The sequence below is a fragment of the Anolis sagrei genome, chromosome X (assembly GCF_037176765.1).
Source record: "Anolis sagrei isolate rAnoSag1 chromosome X, rAnoSag1.mat, whole genome shotgun sequence".
Classification (NCBI taxonomy): Eukaryota; Metazoa; Chordata; class Lepidosauria; order Squamata; family Dactyloidae; genus Anolis; species Anolis sagrei.
The window spans coordinates 103,494,890-103,514,599 of NC_090034.1; the positions used below are offsets into that span (position 1 = coordinate 103,494,890).

The 19,710-nt window shown below is 42.9% G+C and overlaps 1 protein-coding gene across 1 annotated transcript; it reads right to left on the reverse strand.

Annotated features, from left to right (window-relative positions):
• Positions 1-1,325: 1,325 nt before the first annotated feature.
• Positions 1,326-14,603, reverse strand: LOC137094873 (NTPase KAP family P-loop domain-containing protein 1-like). Its single transcript, XM_067460792.1, has 6 exons — positions 14,561-14,603; positions 12,179-12,310; positions 8,632-10,178; positions 8,416-8,583; positions 5,669-5,839; positions 1,326-1,376 (listed from the first exon to the last, which is right to left on the reverse strand). The coding sequence occupies exons 1-6, from the start codon at positions 14,601-14,603 to the stop codon at positions 1,326-1,328; spliced, it is 2,112 nt and encodes a 703-aa protein (XP_067316893.1).
• Positions 14,604-19,710: the final 5,107 nt, after the last annotated feature.

Genomic DNA, 19,710 nt, shown 5'->3' on the forward strand with positions numbered 1-19,710 from the left:
CTCTGAAGATGCAGGTTCGTAGTCTGGGGGTCATCCTGGACTCATCACTGACCTTGGAATCCCAGGTGTCAGCGTTGGCCAGGAGCACCTTTGCACAATTAAAACTTATGCGCCATCTGTGCCCGTACTTGGCCATGGTAGTCCACGCCTTGGTCACATCTGTTTGGACTACTACAACGCTCTTTATGTGGGGCTGCCTTTGAAGCTTCAACTGGTTCAGAGATCGGCAGCCAGATTACTAAACGGAGCTCCGCACAGGGAGCATACAACTCCTATATTACAGCAGCTCCACTGGCTGCCGATTTGCTTCCAGGCAAAATACAAAGTGCTGGTTATAACTTGTAAAACCCTAAACGGTTCGGGCCCAGACTATTTGAAAGACCGCATCGCCGTATACAAACCAACACGAGTGCTGCAGTTGGCTGAGGGTCCCTCCTCTCTGTCCCACCCCGTCTCAAGTGCGGCTAGTGGGAACGAGAATGAGAGAGGTTCTTCTCTCCACCTCGAGAACTCCCTAAAATATATACCGTATATATGCAGAAGTATATAGATACAAAGGATTAGTTATGGTGACTTCCGAAAAAAGGCCAGATGGAGGAAGACAAAGGAAAGGGTGATAGGTATGAAGGAGGGAAAGGAAGGAAGGAAGGAAGGAAGGAAGGAAGGAAGGAAGGAAGGAAGGAAGGAAGGAAGGAAGGAAGGAAGATAAGAAAGGAAGATAAGGATGATAGGAAGGAAAGAAAGAAAGAAGATAAAGGAAGATAAGAAAGGAAGATAAGGATGACAGGAAGGATGGAAGAAAGATAAGGAAGAAAGGAAAGAGGAAGGAAGGAAAGAAAGAAGTAAGGAAGGGAAGAAGGAAAACACAGAGCCCTTTTTACTGCTTTAGTTATTGAAAAGTTAGAATCTTTTCAGTGGCTACATCCAAGGTTTCCCTTTTAATGTTGACCCTTGGTATGTATTTGAACATGACGGCAGGCCTTAATCTCAGACTTGGAGGGGAAAGGGTGAAATATAAAATTAATAACAGTAACAACAATTTGCAGACTCAACTTTAGTAGTCAAACTGAATCAGCTGGTAAATTGAGAGTCAATATCTACATGCACCCTGCCGATTTAATGGGTACATTCAAGTTGGCTTTGTAATGTGGAACCCAAGATGAAAGCAACAATGTCTACCCTAGCTCAGTAGACGCAGGGAACACCGTGGACGGAGAGTATCTGGATTTCAGGAAGGTCTTCCTTTGACAAGGAATGGCCTTCTGGCAAGGAAACTAGTCCAATGTGGGCTAAGCAAAACTAGGGTGAGGTGTATCTGTAATTGGTTAAGTGAAGGAACCCAAGGGGGAGATTCTCCCCAATGCTTCCTCTTCATCCTGGAAAAAAGTGAGGAGTGGAGTGCCATCAGCAGGGTTCCGTCCTGCTCAGGATCTTGATTAATGACTTAGATGAAGGTTTAGAAGGCAGGATCATCAAGTTTGCAGATGGGACCAAATTGGGAGGGAGAGCCAATACTCCAGAAGACAGGAGCAGGATTCAAAACGATCTTGACAGAGAGATGATGGGCCAAAACCAACAAAATGAAGTTCAACAGGGACAAATGCAAGAGACTCCACTTAGGCAGAAAAAATGAAATGCAAAAATACAAAATGGGGGACGATGCCTTGCTCGACAGCAGGACGTGTGAAAAAGATCTTTGGAGTCCTCGTAGGGAAGAAAATGAACATGAGCCAACAATGTGATGCGGCAGCTAAAAAAAGTCAATGAGCTTTTTGGCCTGTATCAATAGGAGTCTAGTGCCTAGGTCCATGGAACTCCTGCTACCCATGCTCTATTCTGCCTTGGTTCAGAACACACTTGGAATCACACTGTGTCCAATTCTGGGCACTGGACTTGAAGGGAGATGTCGACAAGCTGAAACATGTCCAGAGGAGGGTGATTCAAATTATCAAGGGTCTGGAGAACAAGCCCTATGAGGAGCAGCTGAAAGAGCTGGGCATGTTTAGCCTGCAGAAGAGAAGGCGGCGGTATGATGAGGGCCAGGGATAAAGAGATGAGGGGAAGTCATAGGGAGGAGGGAGCAAGCTTGTTTTCTGTGGCCCTGGAGACTAGGATGCAATGGAACAATGGCTTCAAACTACAGGAAAGGAGGTTCCACCTGAACATTAGGAAAAACTTCCTGGTTGCAAGAGAGAGAGCTGTGTAAATGTGGAACTCTCTGCTCCAGAGTGTGGTGGAGGCTCCTTCTTTGGAGGCTTTTAAACAGAGGCTGGGTGGCCATCTGTCAGGGGTGTTTTAAATGCAATTTTCCTGCTTCTTGGCAGAATGGGGTTGGACTGGATGGCCCATGAGGTCTCTTCCAACTCTAAGATACTATTCCAGAAATGAGCCATTGTGGAATGCATCAATAGGAGTCTATTCTTTTCCAGAAATGAGCTACTATGAATGGGGGGAAGACGTAGGACTCCTTCTGTGAACTGAATCCCTATATTTATCTTAGGAACTTAGAAGAGACTCAAGGAAGGAATGATGGTGTAAAGAAACTTAATATTACTGCCACCAATTTATACTGTAGCGAGGGAGAGAGCCTATTTCTTTATTTAGGCAAAACCTTTTTGCTCTTATAATGATTCAGTTCCTTCTTTTATATTAGCTGGGACTTTCTGTGTGCTGTTTATTCTTTGTAGAGGCACTGAGACACACACTTCTGTATAACAAAGTAACACAGTTTATTTATAACTTCTGGCTCCAACGCTTGTAGTTAGAGTTTGTGTTTTGTTGCAATCTTGAGGCTTACAATCAATATAATATACTTAGTTTACTTTTCTGAAATAGACTTTCAATGTTTCACATTCACAAACATGTTACTTGCTTTACACACTTTTGACTGAGATTATTTTCTTTCTTTATGTTCCTAAAACTTTGGCTATATTTAACTAACTACTTCTATATATCAGAAGACTTTAACACAACTTCATAACTGCTTATTTAACAGGAGTTCCTAACTCCTTTCTCTCACAGAAGTTCCTAACTGTCTCTCACAAACAGGAATCCCTAACTCTCTAACTGTACCTCACAAACAGCAAATCCTAACTAACACTTTTGACTCTCTAACTGCCTATTTTTAAACTTTGGCTCCGCCCCTTTGGAATGTTTAGCTCAGCTCTCCCCAACTGTCATTTTGGCCTAGCAACCTGTTTAAATCCTGGGCCTAATCTAATCTGCATCTGACCAATCGGCTTCCATATGCAAATGAATACTATCTCTGCTGTTGCTACTCTGTCTGGGGCTATTCTTCCCTATCTGCCATTGGTAAACATAGAGCTATACACCAAAAATTTAACATAGAGTAGCAATTTCGCTACAGATGGAATGAGCCTTCTTTCATGAGTCTCTGTTTGCATCCAAGAACTGAAGTGAGCATTTGTTCAAGTTGCTTCCAAGGAAAATGCAGATTTCCACCCGAGGCCTGAAGGCATCACAGAATGGCATTGTGTTGACTTCCCAGGTAAAAAATAATACCAGGCAGAACCATAAAGGAACATAGCAAGGTCTATGATCCTGGCATTTGTTCCCCTAAAAACAATTTTCCCCTTCAAGAGTGATTGGGGCGGTTTAGGTTTATGTTGTTGTCATTGTTGTTATCATTATTATTCTTCATATCCCGCTTTCCTCTCTTAAACGAGACTCAAAGCAACTGGATATTTTGCATACATTTTTGTTAGGGTTTGAACTCAAACACATATGAAATTGCCCACCCATAGTCACTGAAACAGAAAGGTTTCCATGTAGTGAAGTGTTGCTGGATGGGGTGTTTTGGTGCATACGAGAACCTACTATCTCTGCTTCTTCATTGATGATACTGATCATTGATTCTCAGTATCATCAATGATGGAGGTGAGATTTGGTTGATTCCAGCACAGGTTTCAACAAGCTCCGTTTTCTTGCACCTGCTGCTTTGAGGAGTGAAGAATCTCGATCTTAGACACATCTGACAGTGGTGTTGCTTGATTTATCTTATCAGGAGCAAACCGGGGTACAGTGGTCAAAGGGTATGAAACAAACAGAGTTTTGAGACTCTGTCAGGCTCTGTCCCTCTGTCTCAAAAAAAAAAGAAGCACACTTTGAAGGAGTAAAGCTTTATTTAAGAAAAGCAGGAACAAGCGACAATATCCCAGTAAACTGACAAGCATCTTAAGCATCGCGGGATTTATAGTTTGTCTGTTTCTAACACTTTGCACTCTAGTTTCCCATTTGACAATACACATTTCTTTCATTAGTCAGGTAATCAAAAACATGGTCACATGCCCCATTTTTGGCATCAGAAAGACTTTGGATCGTTTTACTAATGAAAACCAGGAATTTGTCTAAACAAGTTCATAAGATCATGTCCCGTTCGTTGCTCTGCCATTGTTATCTTATTATTATTTATATTCTGCTTTATCTCTCCTAAAGCAGCTAACAAGCCGTTTTCCCATGTACTCTAACTCCCTATATATATATATATATATATATATATATATATATATATATATAAAATTAAAAGAAAATTTATCATATCAATACTATTCGGACATGCATACGAATATCGGTAGCATATTAATTCATGCATAACATTTCCACTTTAGCCAAATACATAGCAACCATAAAGAAACACGGCAAGGTATAAGCATAGGATCCTGGCTATTGAACCCTTCCTCAGACTTGGGCTAACAGTCCTTCTTGGGCTGAGGTCAGTGGAATAAAAACTGTAAAAACTGTAACCTTTCTAAAAGTTGAGCAAGGCAGCTTCCTAACTCAAGTGATGGTTCTCCTATCCTTATACCTGTCAGCAGGGACACAACGGTTTTCAATGACCGACAGTTGATAGATATATGAGAAACATCAGAAATCAATACATTTTCCAACATCAATCAGGAATGCTCCTCACTTGATTTAACCACTCCGATGATTTATAGTTTGCCAAGGACACCTACATGAATTAGAATAATTTCCTTTCCCGCAGCCCAGCCATAAATCCATTGTGTACATGTACAGATCAGCAGGCGGTTTCCGCTCTAGATCTGATATCGCCGGCTGAAACTCACTCAACTGATTGCCCCAATTGAACTGAGAGATAACTGTGTTCTTCACTTTCGGGCTTTAGTGTCAACACTCGCCAGGCATGGACCCTCTGTAGCCGCGTTCCTAGCCTAAATTAGACCTCACTTGCACTATCACTAATGAATTGAGGGAAGTGTTGATTGACTAACTCACCTATTAAAACCAATTAAAACACAGTTTTATGCAAACAATATGGAGACAAAGAGCACAAACAATCTGGGGTCTTCGGATACTTGAAATGGTGGTTGATAAGAAGCTCAGGAGTTCCTCTTTAATTATCTGGGGACAGAAAATCCCTGACTTCTATCTGTTAAAGTTCTTATTTCCTTACATTGCTTGAACTGTTCTGGTCTATATCCTGTGCTAATTTCCCCACAATTTCTTTGGGGGATTGGAATTGTCCAGTTTATGTGGAGAGGAACCAGCTTTGAGAAGTATTATCGTTTGATAGTTTGCTTGGATAAGGACCATCTTCTTCCTTAAGAGGTGAGCTTTTCTGCAAGCCAAGCTGTTTTTTTTCAGCAAAGTAATAGAATGGGAAAGTGGAAGGGCGTAAACCCCCCACAGGGACCGACCCAAGAAAATGCATGCGGAAGGCCACCCAATCCCTAAGGTTCATGCCAAGGGTATTCTTGATCTCCCTTTGGTTGCTGTACAGCAGCGCCTGGCCATTCAAGCGATGCTTCCTCAACATCTCTTTGTACTTCTGGGCATTTTCCAGACGAAGACTGTCCATCTGTAAAAGAAAGTAAGAGAGGGGGTTTTGACAGTTGCAAACGCTGCACATCAACACTTGGAAACCAATCAATGCCCTGCTGGTTGTATAATAACCTGTAGCTAGCATACCCACTCCCTTTTCACATATGGAAATCAGAACAGGTGTGGACAAACAACATTAAGTGATGCCAAAAGTTGTTCATGAGGAAGAGTGTTCAAGCTAAGAGAGGATGCAGCAGTTTGCCTTTGCTTGAACCGATTGGGAAGGGGGAAATTCTGATCTCTCCTCTCTCTCTTTGAGTAAATCGAATGCGAGCTGTGTGAGAACTCTGAACTCAATTTGCAGCAACTAAAACCTGAACATGAAGATGCAAAGTGGAAGACAAAGAACTGGGACATATTCAAAGCTGTTGAAAAACTTGGAAGACGAGTTTAAATTGGAGAAGCAAATGGCGGGTGAAACAGCTAAGTTCTGGGTAGGTAGTCCTGACATAGGCTGGACATCGGCTGCCCTATATCCCAGGATCTGATCTCAGATTATCTGATTTGAATTGGAGTAAGAGGGACAGCTGAGTCATATCTTGTGATCCCGGCCGTATATGTGAATTTCCTCTTTGCCATGTGCTTGCTGCCTGCCATCTTAGATGCTTTGCCATGGATCTCTCTGCATCTGTAATCCATTGCCATCTTCGTCGTGTGAGTGTCTTGCTATGTTTGTGTGTATCTCTATATACTGATAGTAGACCCCCTGTTGCACCAGCTCCACTGGCTGCCGATTTGCTACCGGGCCCAATTCAAGGTGTTGGTACTGGCCTATAAAGCCCTAAACGGTTCCGGCCCAAGATACCTAGCTGACCGCATCTCGGCCTATGAACCCACCCAGACTTTGAGATCTTCCGGGGAGGCCCTGCTCTCGATCCCGCCAGCCTCTCAAGCACGGTTGGCGGGACGAGAGATAGGGCCTTCTCGGTGGTGGCTCCTCGGCTGTGGAACGCCCTTCCTGTAGATGTTAGGCTGGCACCATCTCTCATGACATTCCGTAGAAAGTTGAAGACCTGGATGTTTGTGCAGGCGTTTGAGTAATTCAGTGCAATTCTGGTAATTTGAACATAGGAACGGAACAATGGACGTCGAATTTGGATCACGCTTGGATGATGAGGCGATCGGGGGGGGGGGGGGAATTGTGATAACTGTGTATTGATTATTGTTTATTAGCTAGAAATGGAAATGTGTAATTTAACTGTTATGGTATATTGGTTATTGCTGTTTTTATTGTCTTTGTTGTTTGCTGTCTGGAAACCGCTGTGAGTCGCCCTCGGGCTTGAGATACAGCGGTATACAAGAATAGTAAATAAATAAATAAGTAAATAAAATAAATAAATAGACCTGTAAATAGTTGCACGTAGCAACGACTGAAGAATAAACCTCCAAAGAGTTTGGATGAAAGCCAGAGCTTAAGCGCTTATTCAAGCAGGTGAGCTATGATACATGGTCAGAGGCTGTGCTATAAAATCTCTGCTAACTGTCACCAAGACTCTGCAGCGTTGTGGAGATCGGAACCAACTGCTTGCCTTGGAAACAGTCCGTCCCATAGCGTAGCTGGAAGAGGCCATGAGAGGAGGAATTCACAGGCCTACCTAGCATGGGTGTTGTGTGTGTATTACTCTTTCCTCTTCTCCCCCTCACAACAGAAGCACTTTTTTTTTTTGGAAAATTGAAATCTCCAGAACCTTTTAGAAATTTTATGATCTTTGGAAAGGCATGACCTTGTTAAAAGTCATAACTTTTTGAAAAATGATGCCATAACCTCTTGGTAAAAGCATGACCTGTTAAGAGTCATTACCTTTTGGGATAATGGGATTCATTCTCATTCATATATATATATATATATATATATATGCATATGTCTATGTATATGTGTATACATACATACACACACGCACACACACACACAGCAGAGTTTCAGAAGTGTTCCTTTTAGTTGCCCCAAAACATCTACTCTCCCTTAAAATATATTTGCCTTTAAATCATGCTGTCAAGAGACAAAAATAAGTAGACTTCTTTAAAAGTAACATAGTTCATGTATTCAGCATACAAATATTTTGCTTAGCAATCCAGTTACAAATAAATTTGAAGTAGTTTCTCTGGGTAGGTAACACAGGGCATCATTCTTAGAATCAGTTGTCCATTGTCCAAATCATTTCTCTGTTTTGAGAGTCTAATAGCGTCTCTCTGTAGTCTGTTTGAATTAACTGCTAAAAGCATAAATCTGTTTCTACTGAAGTCTCTAAGGCATACTTCTTTACTGGCGTCTGAAAGCAAAACTGTTCCAAAATGGAGTCTGAGCCCTGAACAAGCCCAGTCCTGATCACATGGTTTGCAGCCCCTCCCACAACTAAGAGTTAAAGTCAAATTGCATACTAATACACATATGCAATACGGTAAGCAAATTATATACATAAAAAATAACCAGTGGAGGCTTGAGAAGGTTTCTGTTTCCAACAAGTTTGGTGGATACCTTTCAGAAATGCATTGCAGTTGGTTGGACTAGATGCCTTCATGGTCCCTATGCATATTCTATGCCTATTTACTTACCTTCTCGCAGATCTCTTCTTCAGACATCTCCAAGAGGATGCTTTTAGAAAACCTGTCAGTTTTCTTGGTCCACTTAAGGTTGCAGCTGCTTCGCCCAAGCTCCATGTACCTCTTTAAGGAAGAGTCCAGGTTGACTGTGCAGGGCAGGAAGGTTTTGACATCCTCCACCTGGAACTTGGTCTTCTGCACTTCAAGGGAAGTTTTGGAGTCTTCCACCTCAAACTCTCTGTCAAGGAAATTCTGGAAAAGCTCTGGGTCCCCATCCAGTTCCAATAGCTTATTCAGTTCGTCTTTTAAACCATCAAATTCTTCCATGTACCTCTCATACACGTCGGACAGGGTAACTTTCGAGTCTTGCTCCTCGGAAAAACCTCCCATTTGCTCATCGTCCTCTATGCACTGCAAGATCCAGCTTAGTCTGCAGGGCCACTGGTTGGCAAGGACCACCCAAGATGTCACCTTTTGCAGACAAAACTTGCTTGGACCATGCTTCTTCACCATGAGCCTGGCCATGACCACGATGGTGTTGATTATCCGTTTCATTTGCAGCTTGCTGCTAATCACATACTTCATCATGTTTTCATTCTCCAGATAGCGAAGGGCCTTGTTTATCAAGTTGACTTCTTCTTCTTCTTCTTCTTTCTTCATAGAAGAGACAACCACCAAAGGCAAATGGCTGTCATCTCCGCATCTGCCACACAGCTTCCGATCAGCAGATTTACAGCAACTGCATGGCTTTGACTCATTCAGGCCCTTATCCGAGTTTTGCTGGTCATCTTCCAATTTCTTGTCACCTTCAAGCTTTTTCTCATGCTTCACCCTACAGTTCACCATTTTTTCGAGCACTTTTTTTTTGTCCTTTTCATCCATCTTGGGGAAGGAAAAAGGCAGGGTGATGATGTGGTTGAGGAACTCGTAGCCATTGCTGACCTCGCTTTCCACATATTTCACAATCACATTCAGGTCAGCCACCAAGATGGAGATGAATGGGGACTTGGAGTCAGAGAGGAGGATGTTCATTGCATCAAGGACACGCACCACTTTGTTGGGGGTACATCGGTCCAAGTTGGTGATCTTCAGAACAACTTGGAGCTTCCTGTCCTGGAAGGTCTCCATGAACTGGAGATACTCGATGATGGTATTGACTTCCTTCTTGACTTTGCCCATAAAGCCCAGCTGGGCGCTGACGTCCGTCCGGTTCATCTGCTTTTCCAGCTGGGCCTTCTGGGTGACCAGCACATTCCAAATCAAATTGTAGACCTTCTTGGCTGCCGGGAATGCTGGGACTACAAGCCCTATGCCAGTGATGACCTCAAGCAACACAATGAAGTCTCCGGTTAAGCTGCCAACTGGGAAGCCATAAAGGCAGATGAAGACAAAAAGTCCAATAGCCACTCCATAAATCAGAAGGGTTGCAACCCATAAGGGTAGACAGAGGTACTTCTTGCTGATCCATTTCCTGTTTCTATTGCTGTCCTTGGTATTGTCACCCTTCCGGCCCACAGTCCGGTAGACGCTCATAGGGAATCGACCAAAATGTTTTATGATGCCATCACACAAGGCGGTAATGAGGCCCGCCCAGACGCGATCACTTCCAGCACATTCCCAGGCGCTACAATGAATAAAGATGTTATGTACTCTTGACTTGTCATCTGATGTTGGGAGTGGGATATGAAAGTAGAAAAACATCAAGAATATGGCTTCAACCAGCTTGAAAAAAGTCAGCTTCCCGCAACCTTCCTGTTTGTTCTCGTTCATGTAATCTGAAGTGGAAAGGAAGAGTTCTAGGTCACAGATTATGTAGAAGCTTGTAGAAAAAAATGAAAATACATCTCTCCAAACGGTGATGTATTCAGTTCTTGTGGGTTTTTTCGGGCTATATGGCCATGTTCTAGAGGCATTTCTCCTGACGTTTCGCCTGCATCTATGGCAAGCACCCTCAGAGGTGAGTTGATGTATTGTCGAAGGCTTTCAGGGCCGGAATCACTGGGTTGTTGTAGGTTTTTTGGACTGTATGGCCATTTTCTAGAAGCAATCTCTCCTGACGTTTTGCCTGCATCTATGTATGGCAGGCATCCTCAGAGGGTGTGAGGTCTGTTGGAAATTAAGCAAGTGAGGCTTATATATCTGTGGAAAGTCCGGGTTGGAAGCAAGTGTGAATGTTTCAAGTCACACCTAGGTCCCCTCCAACTCAACAGAGGAAGTAAATGGATGTCAGGAGAGTTTGGATGGTGCCTTTCTGTCCAGAAGAAGGGGGTCAGTCTAGCTGTCCCTTGATGGTGTCTGTACTATTAATAATTTCTATTCTCCATCAATTTAACAGTTTGTGCCACAGAAACAAAGTTTCTGGAGTAGAACAACTACTTTCAAAGTAAAGACCACCCAATGAAACCGAAAATAACCCTTTGGAACCAGGAACAGATTTTTATTATTAAAGAACTTTGAAAATTCGCCAAAAGTCCATGGATAAGTCAAAGGTTCTGAAATTTGGTGTGCTAACAATAGTAAATGCCTTCTACCACTGTAGTAAGTTTCATCAGCATGAGGGAGAGAGAAGCCCCTGAAGTTTCCCCACTGCCATTGATGTTTTCCCTATGCACAACCACCATTAATAAAGATTTGGAAGTTTCTTAAAGTTTTGACGTTTTTACCCCCAAAATTTGGAAAGGACTTTAGAAACGAAGAGCCAGCGCCCCCTACTTTAGAATACAGCTTAGAACTTCTTCTTTTTTTTTCTTTTTTCTTTCTTTTTGATTACTCACGCCTAATACACCCCACTTGCCTCATTAGCAATAGAACCTCTGAGAATGTCATTAGCCACAGATGCAGGCGAAACATCAGAAGAGAATGCTGCTGGAACATAGACAGCCTAGACAACTCACAGAAACCCAATTATTCTGTCCATTTTTTTTTTGTCGTGTCAGGAGCATCCTGTTGTGAGAGAATTGGCTGTCTGCAAAGACGTTGCCCAGGGAACGCCAGATTATTTTTTTGATGTTTTATCATCCTTGTGGGAAGCTTCTCTCATGTCCTCGCATGAGGAGCTGGAGCTGGTAGAGGGAGCTCATCCGCCTCTCCCCAGATTCGAACCTGCGACCTGTTGGTCTTCAGTCCTGCCAGCACAGGGGTTTAACCCACTGCGCCACCGGGGTGTCCATGAAAGCCTTTGACAACACATTGTTGTTGTTTTTTGTTTATTGTTGTTGTTGCATGTGCCTTCAAGGCATTTCAATGACAAAAGTATCACAAGGGTTTCTTCTTGGCAGAATTTATTCAGAGGGAGTTTGCTCTTGCCTTTCTTTGAGGCTGAGATAGTGTGACTAGCCCACAAATCACCCAGGTGGAAATTTGAACCTGTGTCTTACAGTGTTTGTTGCTTCTTATGTTTTAATGATGTGCATTCCTCAACCTGGGTGCTTTTGTAGCAGAAACATAGAAAATGCAAATGGAATCCAATGAGTCTAGCTCAGAGGATGTGCCATGATGTTTATCTACTGCATCACAGTTTTGAAAACACTATAATGAAATGCTTATAGTGGATAGGCAAATCCAAAATGAATGACCACAACACAAATAAGGGGTTGCCAGTCGTTTTGAGACAAACCGGGAGAGAATCTTTGCCACCTTTGACCCATTTTCTCTTAATGCAGAAGAATCGTGCAAATTCCTGCACAGAATGTAAAGTGTAAATATTGGGTGTATGAGTGTGTACAAAAGGACTTCCTTCCATTAATCCCCACAACAAAAAAAGACCTGCACTCACACTGAACCTTGTCCACGAAATCTTTTTTAAAGTATCCCACTGGTACGTAAAGCCCAACTGTCTCTGGTGGGTCAATCCAACAGAGAGCCTTGGCTAAGGACAAACAGAAGTCATCCTCATTTTTCTCGAGTTCTGCAGAAGAAATGACAAAAGAAAAAAGTAAGGTTATTTTAAAAGCAGCTGAGAAAGTGGAATGACAGAGGATTAACTGGGACTGGTACAGTTGGAGGGTTACAGAACATATAGGTGAATGCTGGTGCCTGAATAGCACCTTTCATCACGTCCCAAAGGCAGCAGGCCCCTTTGGAGGAATAGGATCAGTTCGATCTTTCAGTGGCAAGAATAGCAACAGGACTGGGTTGCTGTGAGTTTTTCAGGCTATATGGCCATGTTCCAGCTACATTCTCCCCTGACATTTAGCTTGCACATGTTGCTAATGGCATCTTCAGAGGTTCTGTTGGATGTGAGGCAAGTGGAGTGTATATATATCTGTGGAATGTCCAAATATATATACACCCCACTTGCCTCATTTCCAACAGAGCTCTGAACCTCTGAGGGTGCCTGCCATAGATGCAGGCAAAATGTTAGGAAAGAATGCCACTAGAACATGGCCATACAGCCCCAAAAACTCAGCAACCCAGTGATTCTGGCCATGAAAGCCTTCAATGACATAAATAAAGTGTCAGTAACACTTCTCAAGCACAGGATGCCTTCAGACAACAGACACAAGGCAACCTCTATGCAGATACCCTCACCAATTGACTTTACAGTTTAATGGCTGCTCAAATGCTAATTCAAGTTTTCTTTAAACTGACAAGGGTTCTATCTCTCACCCTGGATATTATTCCACACACACTCCACTTGCCTCACTTCCAACAGAACCTCTGAAGATGCCAGCCACAGATGGAGCTGAAAGATCAGGAGGGAATACTGCTGGAACATGGCCACATAACCCAAAAACCTCACAGCAACCCAGTGATTCTGACCATGAAAGCCTTTGATGATACATTGAGGCAGCAATAACATTGAAGTAGGATGGGTGACTCTTGGCTTGAAATCAGTCCACATGAAAGAGATCTAGGGGTCTTAGTACACCAGAAGTTGAACATGAGTCAAGAGTGTTACGTGGCAGTGATGAAGGCATGATGGAAATACATAACACATGTATTATAAAATATATTGGATGTAACCATATTAGAAATAGGAATTAGGAAATATTTATGAAATCACAAAGGGATACGTATGCATGAACATTCACTTGGGAAGAGAAGCTGCAAATTAGATGCCACAAAGAGGCCAGAAAGAGGCCAGGGTCTATGGAAAGGAATGTCTAAGGTTTCTGGCAAATATCAAGAGACTCTTCCATTTCATACCAAGCAGGGTTTATCATAAGATTAATGATGTAGCCTGGCTATTAAGAATTCCTCGTACCAGGAAATGACTTATCTTAAGATATATGGAAGTTCTTGCTGTCAGTAGACACTCTGGCACAATGGGTCACAGGATGGTACACTAATAGCAGCTCTTTAGATAAAGGTGCTTAATAGAAGATTAAAGGTGTTGAAGTTAAAATATGCTATTGAAGACAATGTAATAGTGGGATTTTGTGATGCACATTGTGATGCTTGTATGATGCATGCATATTACTTTAAAGGGTATGTAAACCAAGGCAATTCCTTTGTTCATCACCCTGTTTTCTGGAACACCAGCAGGGTCCATATCCGGTTGCCGCCAACCAAAAATAAACCGTGCTTTTACATACCCCAGGAACTCTCTTTTGTCTCTTTTCCTCAAACGTTCTCCCTGCCATTTCAGCAGCTCCAAAATAGTAATATGGTATTTAGACTATAATTATGAGGGCACAATCTGGCAACCATTGCTAACCAAAATTAATAATCAGAGATCTAGATTAAAGACTCTCTAGATGTGAAGATAGAAAGACAGGCATTCTGGCTAAGAATGGTTGCATGTGGGCTCCTGCCCAAAAGTACAAGCATAAAGAACATATGCTGCACAACCCGTTTTTATACAATCAAGTGAACATTTTCTGAGTTTGAATTGTCCCTCCCCTCTCTCCGGTTGGCCAGAAAAGAGGCTGGCCAGGATCCACACCAGGATTGGTAGGCAGGGGAGAAAGGCAGCTAGGAATTGTGGGAGTTGAAGTCCAAAACACCTTGAGGACCAAATTTTGCCCATGCCTGCTCTAGAGTGAAGGACTGGTCGGCTGCCCCCCATGGGAGGACACCGCCTGGAAATACAGAGTAAAGCTATCTTGATGGCATGGAGATGATGGGATTATGAAGCACAGGCTTCTAAGAACAATGGAGCTGATCTCAGTAGTCCAGATGGGTTAGGCAGACATAGTGTTCTCACAGCTCTCACCTATTTCATGTTTTTCGGAGTCCCGTCTCTTCCGAGAAGTCATGGTCGCGGTCAGCTACAAAGTTGTCCAAAGTTGAATGTCCACAGACGCTGTTCCTACCAAATGACAGAGGAGAGAGACGAGCTCTCAAGCCATCACACAATCCAAAAATATATGCTTGACTGCAAAGCAGGAAACATTGTGCAGCTCCAGTTAAGACCGATGGCTGCAGAAGCAGTTGGTTTGGAAATGGATTTATTAGCCAAATTTGTACATTGAACTTGGGTTAAAATCCCCTTTTAATGATGATGATGACGATGTATTTCTTACCTGCCTCTCCCCATAGCTTGAGGTGGGTCACAGCACAGTCGAAAACACACAAGTACTATAAAAATTCTACAAACACACATATTAAAAGGCAGTTCTGTAAAAGACATACATTTCTATAAAACATACATGAGTTCCCTTGGGCAAGTCACACTCTCTCAGCCTCAGAGGAGGGCAAAGGCAAACCTTATTGCAAAACATCCTGTCATTTATTTAGGTTTATTATTATTATTATTATTATTATTATTATTATTTGGAACATAACAAGATGAGTCCACAGCAGACAAGATCACTCTGCTGGCTGTTGTATTGGATCACACGTCGGACACTTCCCAAGTGTCTAGGACTGTGTGATGTATTGGCCAATAATGCATGCGGATCCGAGTAGGGTGACCTTTTGCAGCTGGCAGATGGTAATTTTGTCAGCGCCGATTGTGTTTAAGTGCAGGCCAAGGTCTTTAGGCACTGCACCCAATGTGCCGATCACCACTGGGACCCAGAGTCTTTGCAGTTCAATCTTTAAATCCTTATATCATGTTATCTTTTCCAGTTGTTTCTCTTCAATCCTGTTGTCACCTGGGATTGCGACATCGACGATCCATACTTTGTTTTTTAACACGATCGTGAGGTCAGGAGTATTATGCTCCAAAACTCTGTCTATCTGAATCTGGAAGTCCCAGAGGAGTTTGGCATGTTAATTCTCTGTAACTTTTTCCAGCTTGTGATCTCACCAGTTCTTTGTCGCAGGCAGATTGTGTTTGTGGCACAAGTTCCAATGAATCATCTGAGCAACTGTGTTGTGCCTCTGCTTGGAGTCTGTCTGTGCGATCTTCTTGCAGCAGCTCAGGATGTGATCTGTTGTTTCATCTGCTTCCTTGCAGAGTCTACATTTGGGATCTGTTGTCGACTTTTCAATTCTGGCTTTGATGGCATTGGTTCGAATAGCTTGTTCTTGGGCTGCCAGAATCAGGCCCTCCTTTGTCTCCTTTTTCAAAGTTGTTACTATTGTTGTTGTTGTTCATTCATTCAGTCGTCTCCGACTCTTCGTGACCTCATGGACCAGTCAACGCCAGAGCTCCCTGCCGGCCGTCACCACCCCCAGCTCCTTCAAGGTCAGTCCAGTCACTTCAAGGATGCCATCCATCCCTCTTGCCCTTGGTCGGCCCCTCTTCCTTTTGCCTTCCACTTTCCCCAGCATAACTGTCTTCTCTAGGCTTTGCTGTCTCCTCATGATGTGGCCAAAGGACTTCAACTTTATCTCTAGTCTCCTTCCCTCCAGTGAGCAGCCGGGCTTTATTTCCTGGAGGATGGACTGGTTGGATCTTCTCGCAGTCCAAGGCACTCTCAGCACTTTCCTCCAACACCACAGCTCAAAAGCGCCTCTCTTCCTTCGCTCAGCCTTCCCTAAGGTCCAGCTCTCACCTCCGTAGGTGACTACAGGGAAGACCATGGCTTTGACTAGGCAATGGATCTTGGTTGCCAGTCTGATGTCTCTACTCTTTACTATTTTGTTACTATTATTATTTTGTTATTATTATTATTATTATTATTATTATTATTATTATTATATTTATATTTTCCCACAATGTATAGTAGGGAGGTGAGGGGGAAGGGTAGGATTTATTCATGCTATTATTAGTATTATTTAAAATTTCCTTTGGTATCAAGCAAAACAACTGAAAAAAATGCTTTAAATACTTTACATTAAAATAAATTTTACCGTAACTACCATTTAACTGCATGGGCAAAACTTTTTATATAATGCAGTGAAACCGTGTTACATTATGTTTGTCCTTCATGATCTTCATTGGCTTTTAATGACTGTATTCCAATATTTATATCAAGTCAATTCAGAGTTTATGATAATATGGGGTATAGTATTAGTTAGGCCTAACTAACTAAGCAACAAGAAATATATTATCCGGCATCTACCAATCCACATGAGTGCCAGTTGTTGGGATTCAACTTCACACTGTCCAAGTCTCTAGTCCTGAATGAAGAACAAGTTAGTTAGCTTAGAATAGGCTGGGGGTTTCCCTTTCCCCCATGTCCCCTGTATGACAATTGGAATATAGCTAATTTCTTATCTTCTCTTTGTTTCTACTGGCATTCTGTTTGGTTGTGTAGAATGGATGCCTTCTTACCGCAAGCCTTTACTTCTGACTTTAGCTTTTTACATCTTAGCATGTTGTGACTGTGCTGTGTGCTTTGAGATCTCTCTCTTTGTGTAAATTCTTGGATATTTTCCCCTCTCTTTGAAACCTTAGAAGAGATGGGTGTTAGAGTAGCTCAGACCCAGTTCTTTACTACTGAGAAATTCAGTTATTATTAGTGTAAATTGTGATTGTGTTTTTTAAAGACAGGACTCTGCATCTTTGCTTCCTAAGCTCTTTCCCAGCCACAACACTTCATGCTCTGTTTGTTGTGAGCTGAATGCGCAACTATCAGTATCCTGTTTGTGTTTTCGGGAGTTTTCTCTAACACAGAAAATCCTAATAACAATTAATTGTGATTGTATTGTATATAATATAAGGAGCCATACGTTACTTTGCTTTCCTTTCTTCCTCTTGCACCCAATGCATGCAGAGGGAGGCAGATAATAATAATAATAATAATAATAATAATAATAGTTGTAGTTGTTGTTGTTACGCTGTGTAACAACATCTGAAATATTTTCTGTTCCTGGTGTGAAAGTGTTATTTCCTGTTTAATTGTGCGGTCCTTACCTTGAAAGTAGTTGTTCTACTCCAGAAACTTCATTTTTGTGGCTGCCACAATGTTGAATCAGTTGAGACTCAATGATGAGATATTCATTGAAAAACTAGAGCAAAATGTGTTGCATTATGTCCTTCACACAAAAACAAAGTTTTTGTAGTTTAACAAACTTTTTCCATGTTTTCATAGTAGAACCAATTAGGAAATGACATGGATAACCCAGGAACAAAAATCGTGTTACTATTGTCCAACGACTGGAGGTCTACTCACGTGCAAGAACCTGGATTGCCTTCCGCTGGGCTCTCTCTTCGCTCTTAAGAAATGTTGCCCTCTTCCTCGCCAGGTAAGGGCCTCTCTTTCCCTTCTCCTTTCCTTGCTTTCTTTGGAATACAGAAGTAGACAGGTGCCACAAACAATCTGGCCAACTCCCAAGGAGTTTGTGACTTTATAGGCGCAGAGTAGATCCTAAGAGAGATTATCAAGACCTGTGGAATTTGGCAGGTCCCTGTGAGAATTGGATTTTGGAAAAGTTTGGCTTGTGGAAACAAGGATTGGTGACACAATTTCAGTGGAGACACCTTTTCCCATGATAAGAACCCTTCCAGGAGTAAAGGATACTTGGGTGAAACCAATTATCTGGATCCATCCCAATCTGGTTTCAGACGTGGCTTTGGGACAGAGACGGTGTTGGATCACCTTGGGTGATGATCTACAAAGAGAACTAGATAGGGGGAGTGTGTCCCTGCAAGTTCTCCTGGACCTCTCAGCAGCTTTTGATACCATCGATCATGGTATCCTTCTGAGCCATATTCAGATTTGGAGGGGAGAGAGTGAGATATAAAATGAACACTACTTACTTACTTACTTACTTAGGCAATCTCTTGTTGTCCGAGTAGGATTGTTTTCCAAGATTGGTGTCCTGGCGGTGGGTCCATAGTTGACTGTGGAGCCCTATTCTTGACCTGCATCTTCTCCCACAGTGATGGCATCGGTTTCCAGGTGGAAGGCGGTCCCGGTCGGGGTTGGCTTGATGCGCCTTCCTCTTGGCACGTTTCTCTCTTTCGCCCTCTATTCATGCCTCTTCAAATTCTACAGCGCTGCTAGTCACAGCTGACCTCCAGCTGTGCGCTCAAGGGTCAGGGCTTCCCAGTTCTCAGTGTCTATGCCAGAGTTTTTAAGTGCAGCCTTTTTCTGAATGAAGCAGAGAGTGGTTGAGGACCGGGACATCCGTAGGGATACCAAGGTGCTTGTTTATAAAGCTATTGTCCTCCCAACCTTGCTATACGCCTGTGAGACATGGACAGTCTACAGATGTTACATGCAACTCCTGGAACGATTCCATCAGTGCTGCCTCCAGAAAATCCTGCAAATCTCTTGGAAAGACAGGCGGACAAACGTCAGCGTGCTGGAAGAAGCAAAGACCACCAGCATTGAAGTGATGGTCCTCCGCCATCAGCTCCGCTGGACCGGCCACGTTGTCCGGATGCCCAACCACCGTTGCCCAAAGCAGTTGCTCTATTCCGAACTCAAGAATGGAAAATGGAATGTTGGAGGACAGGAAAAGAGATTGAAAGATGGGCTCAAAGCCAACCTTAAAAATTCTGGAATAGACACTGAGAACTGGGAAGCCCTGGCCCTTGAGCACTCCAGTTGGTGGTCAGCTGTGACCAACAGTGCTGCAGAATTTGAAGAGGCACCAATGGAGGGCGAAAGGGAGAAACGTGCCAAGAGGAAGGCGCATCAAGCCAACTGGGACCGCCTCCCACCTGGAAACCGATGCCCTCACTGTGGGAGAAGATGCGGATCAAGAATAGGGCTCCACAGTCACTTACGGATCCACCCCCAGGATACCACTCTTGGAGGACCATCATCCTCGGACTACGAGAGATCACCTAAGTAAGTAAGTAATGGTCGAGGGTGGAGTAGCCACGCCTGAAGCCTTCTTGTTCCCTGTTGATTTCCACATCTTGAGATATTCTTTGTAGCAGAATCCTTGTGAACAGTTTATATAGCTGAGAGAGGAATGTAATAAGATGAAAGTTGATAAGGTTTTCTGTGTCCCCATTCTTCGTTGGTTTCAGACATTGTCCAATCTTTAGGTAAGATGGCAAGTATCTATTCTCATTCC

Bases quoted from the DNA above. Each gene is read 5' to 3' on its own strand.
- LOC137094873 (XM_067460792.1), bottom strand. From the start codon at position 14,603: ATGACTTCTCGGAAGAGACGGGACTCCGAAAAACATGAAATAG. The intron at 10,179-12,178 runs GTGAGTGCAGGT...TTTCCACTTCAG, and splicing joins TTTCGTGGACAAGGTTCAGT to ATTACATGAACGAGAACAAA. The intron at 8,584-8,631 runs GTGGAAGACTCC...ACCAAGTTCCAG, and splicing joins TCCTTGACAGAGAGTTTGAG to GTGGAGGATGTCAAAACCTT.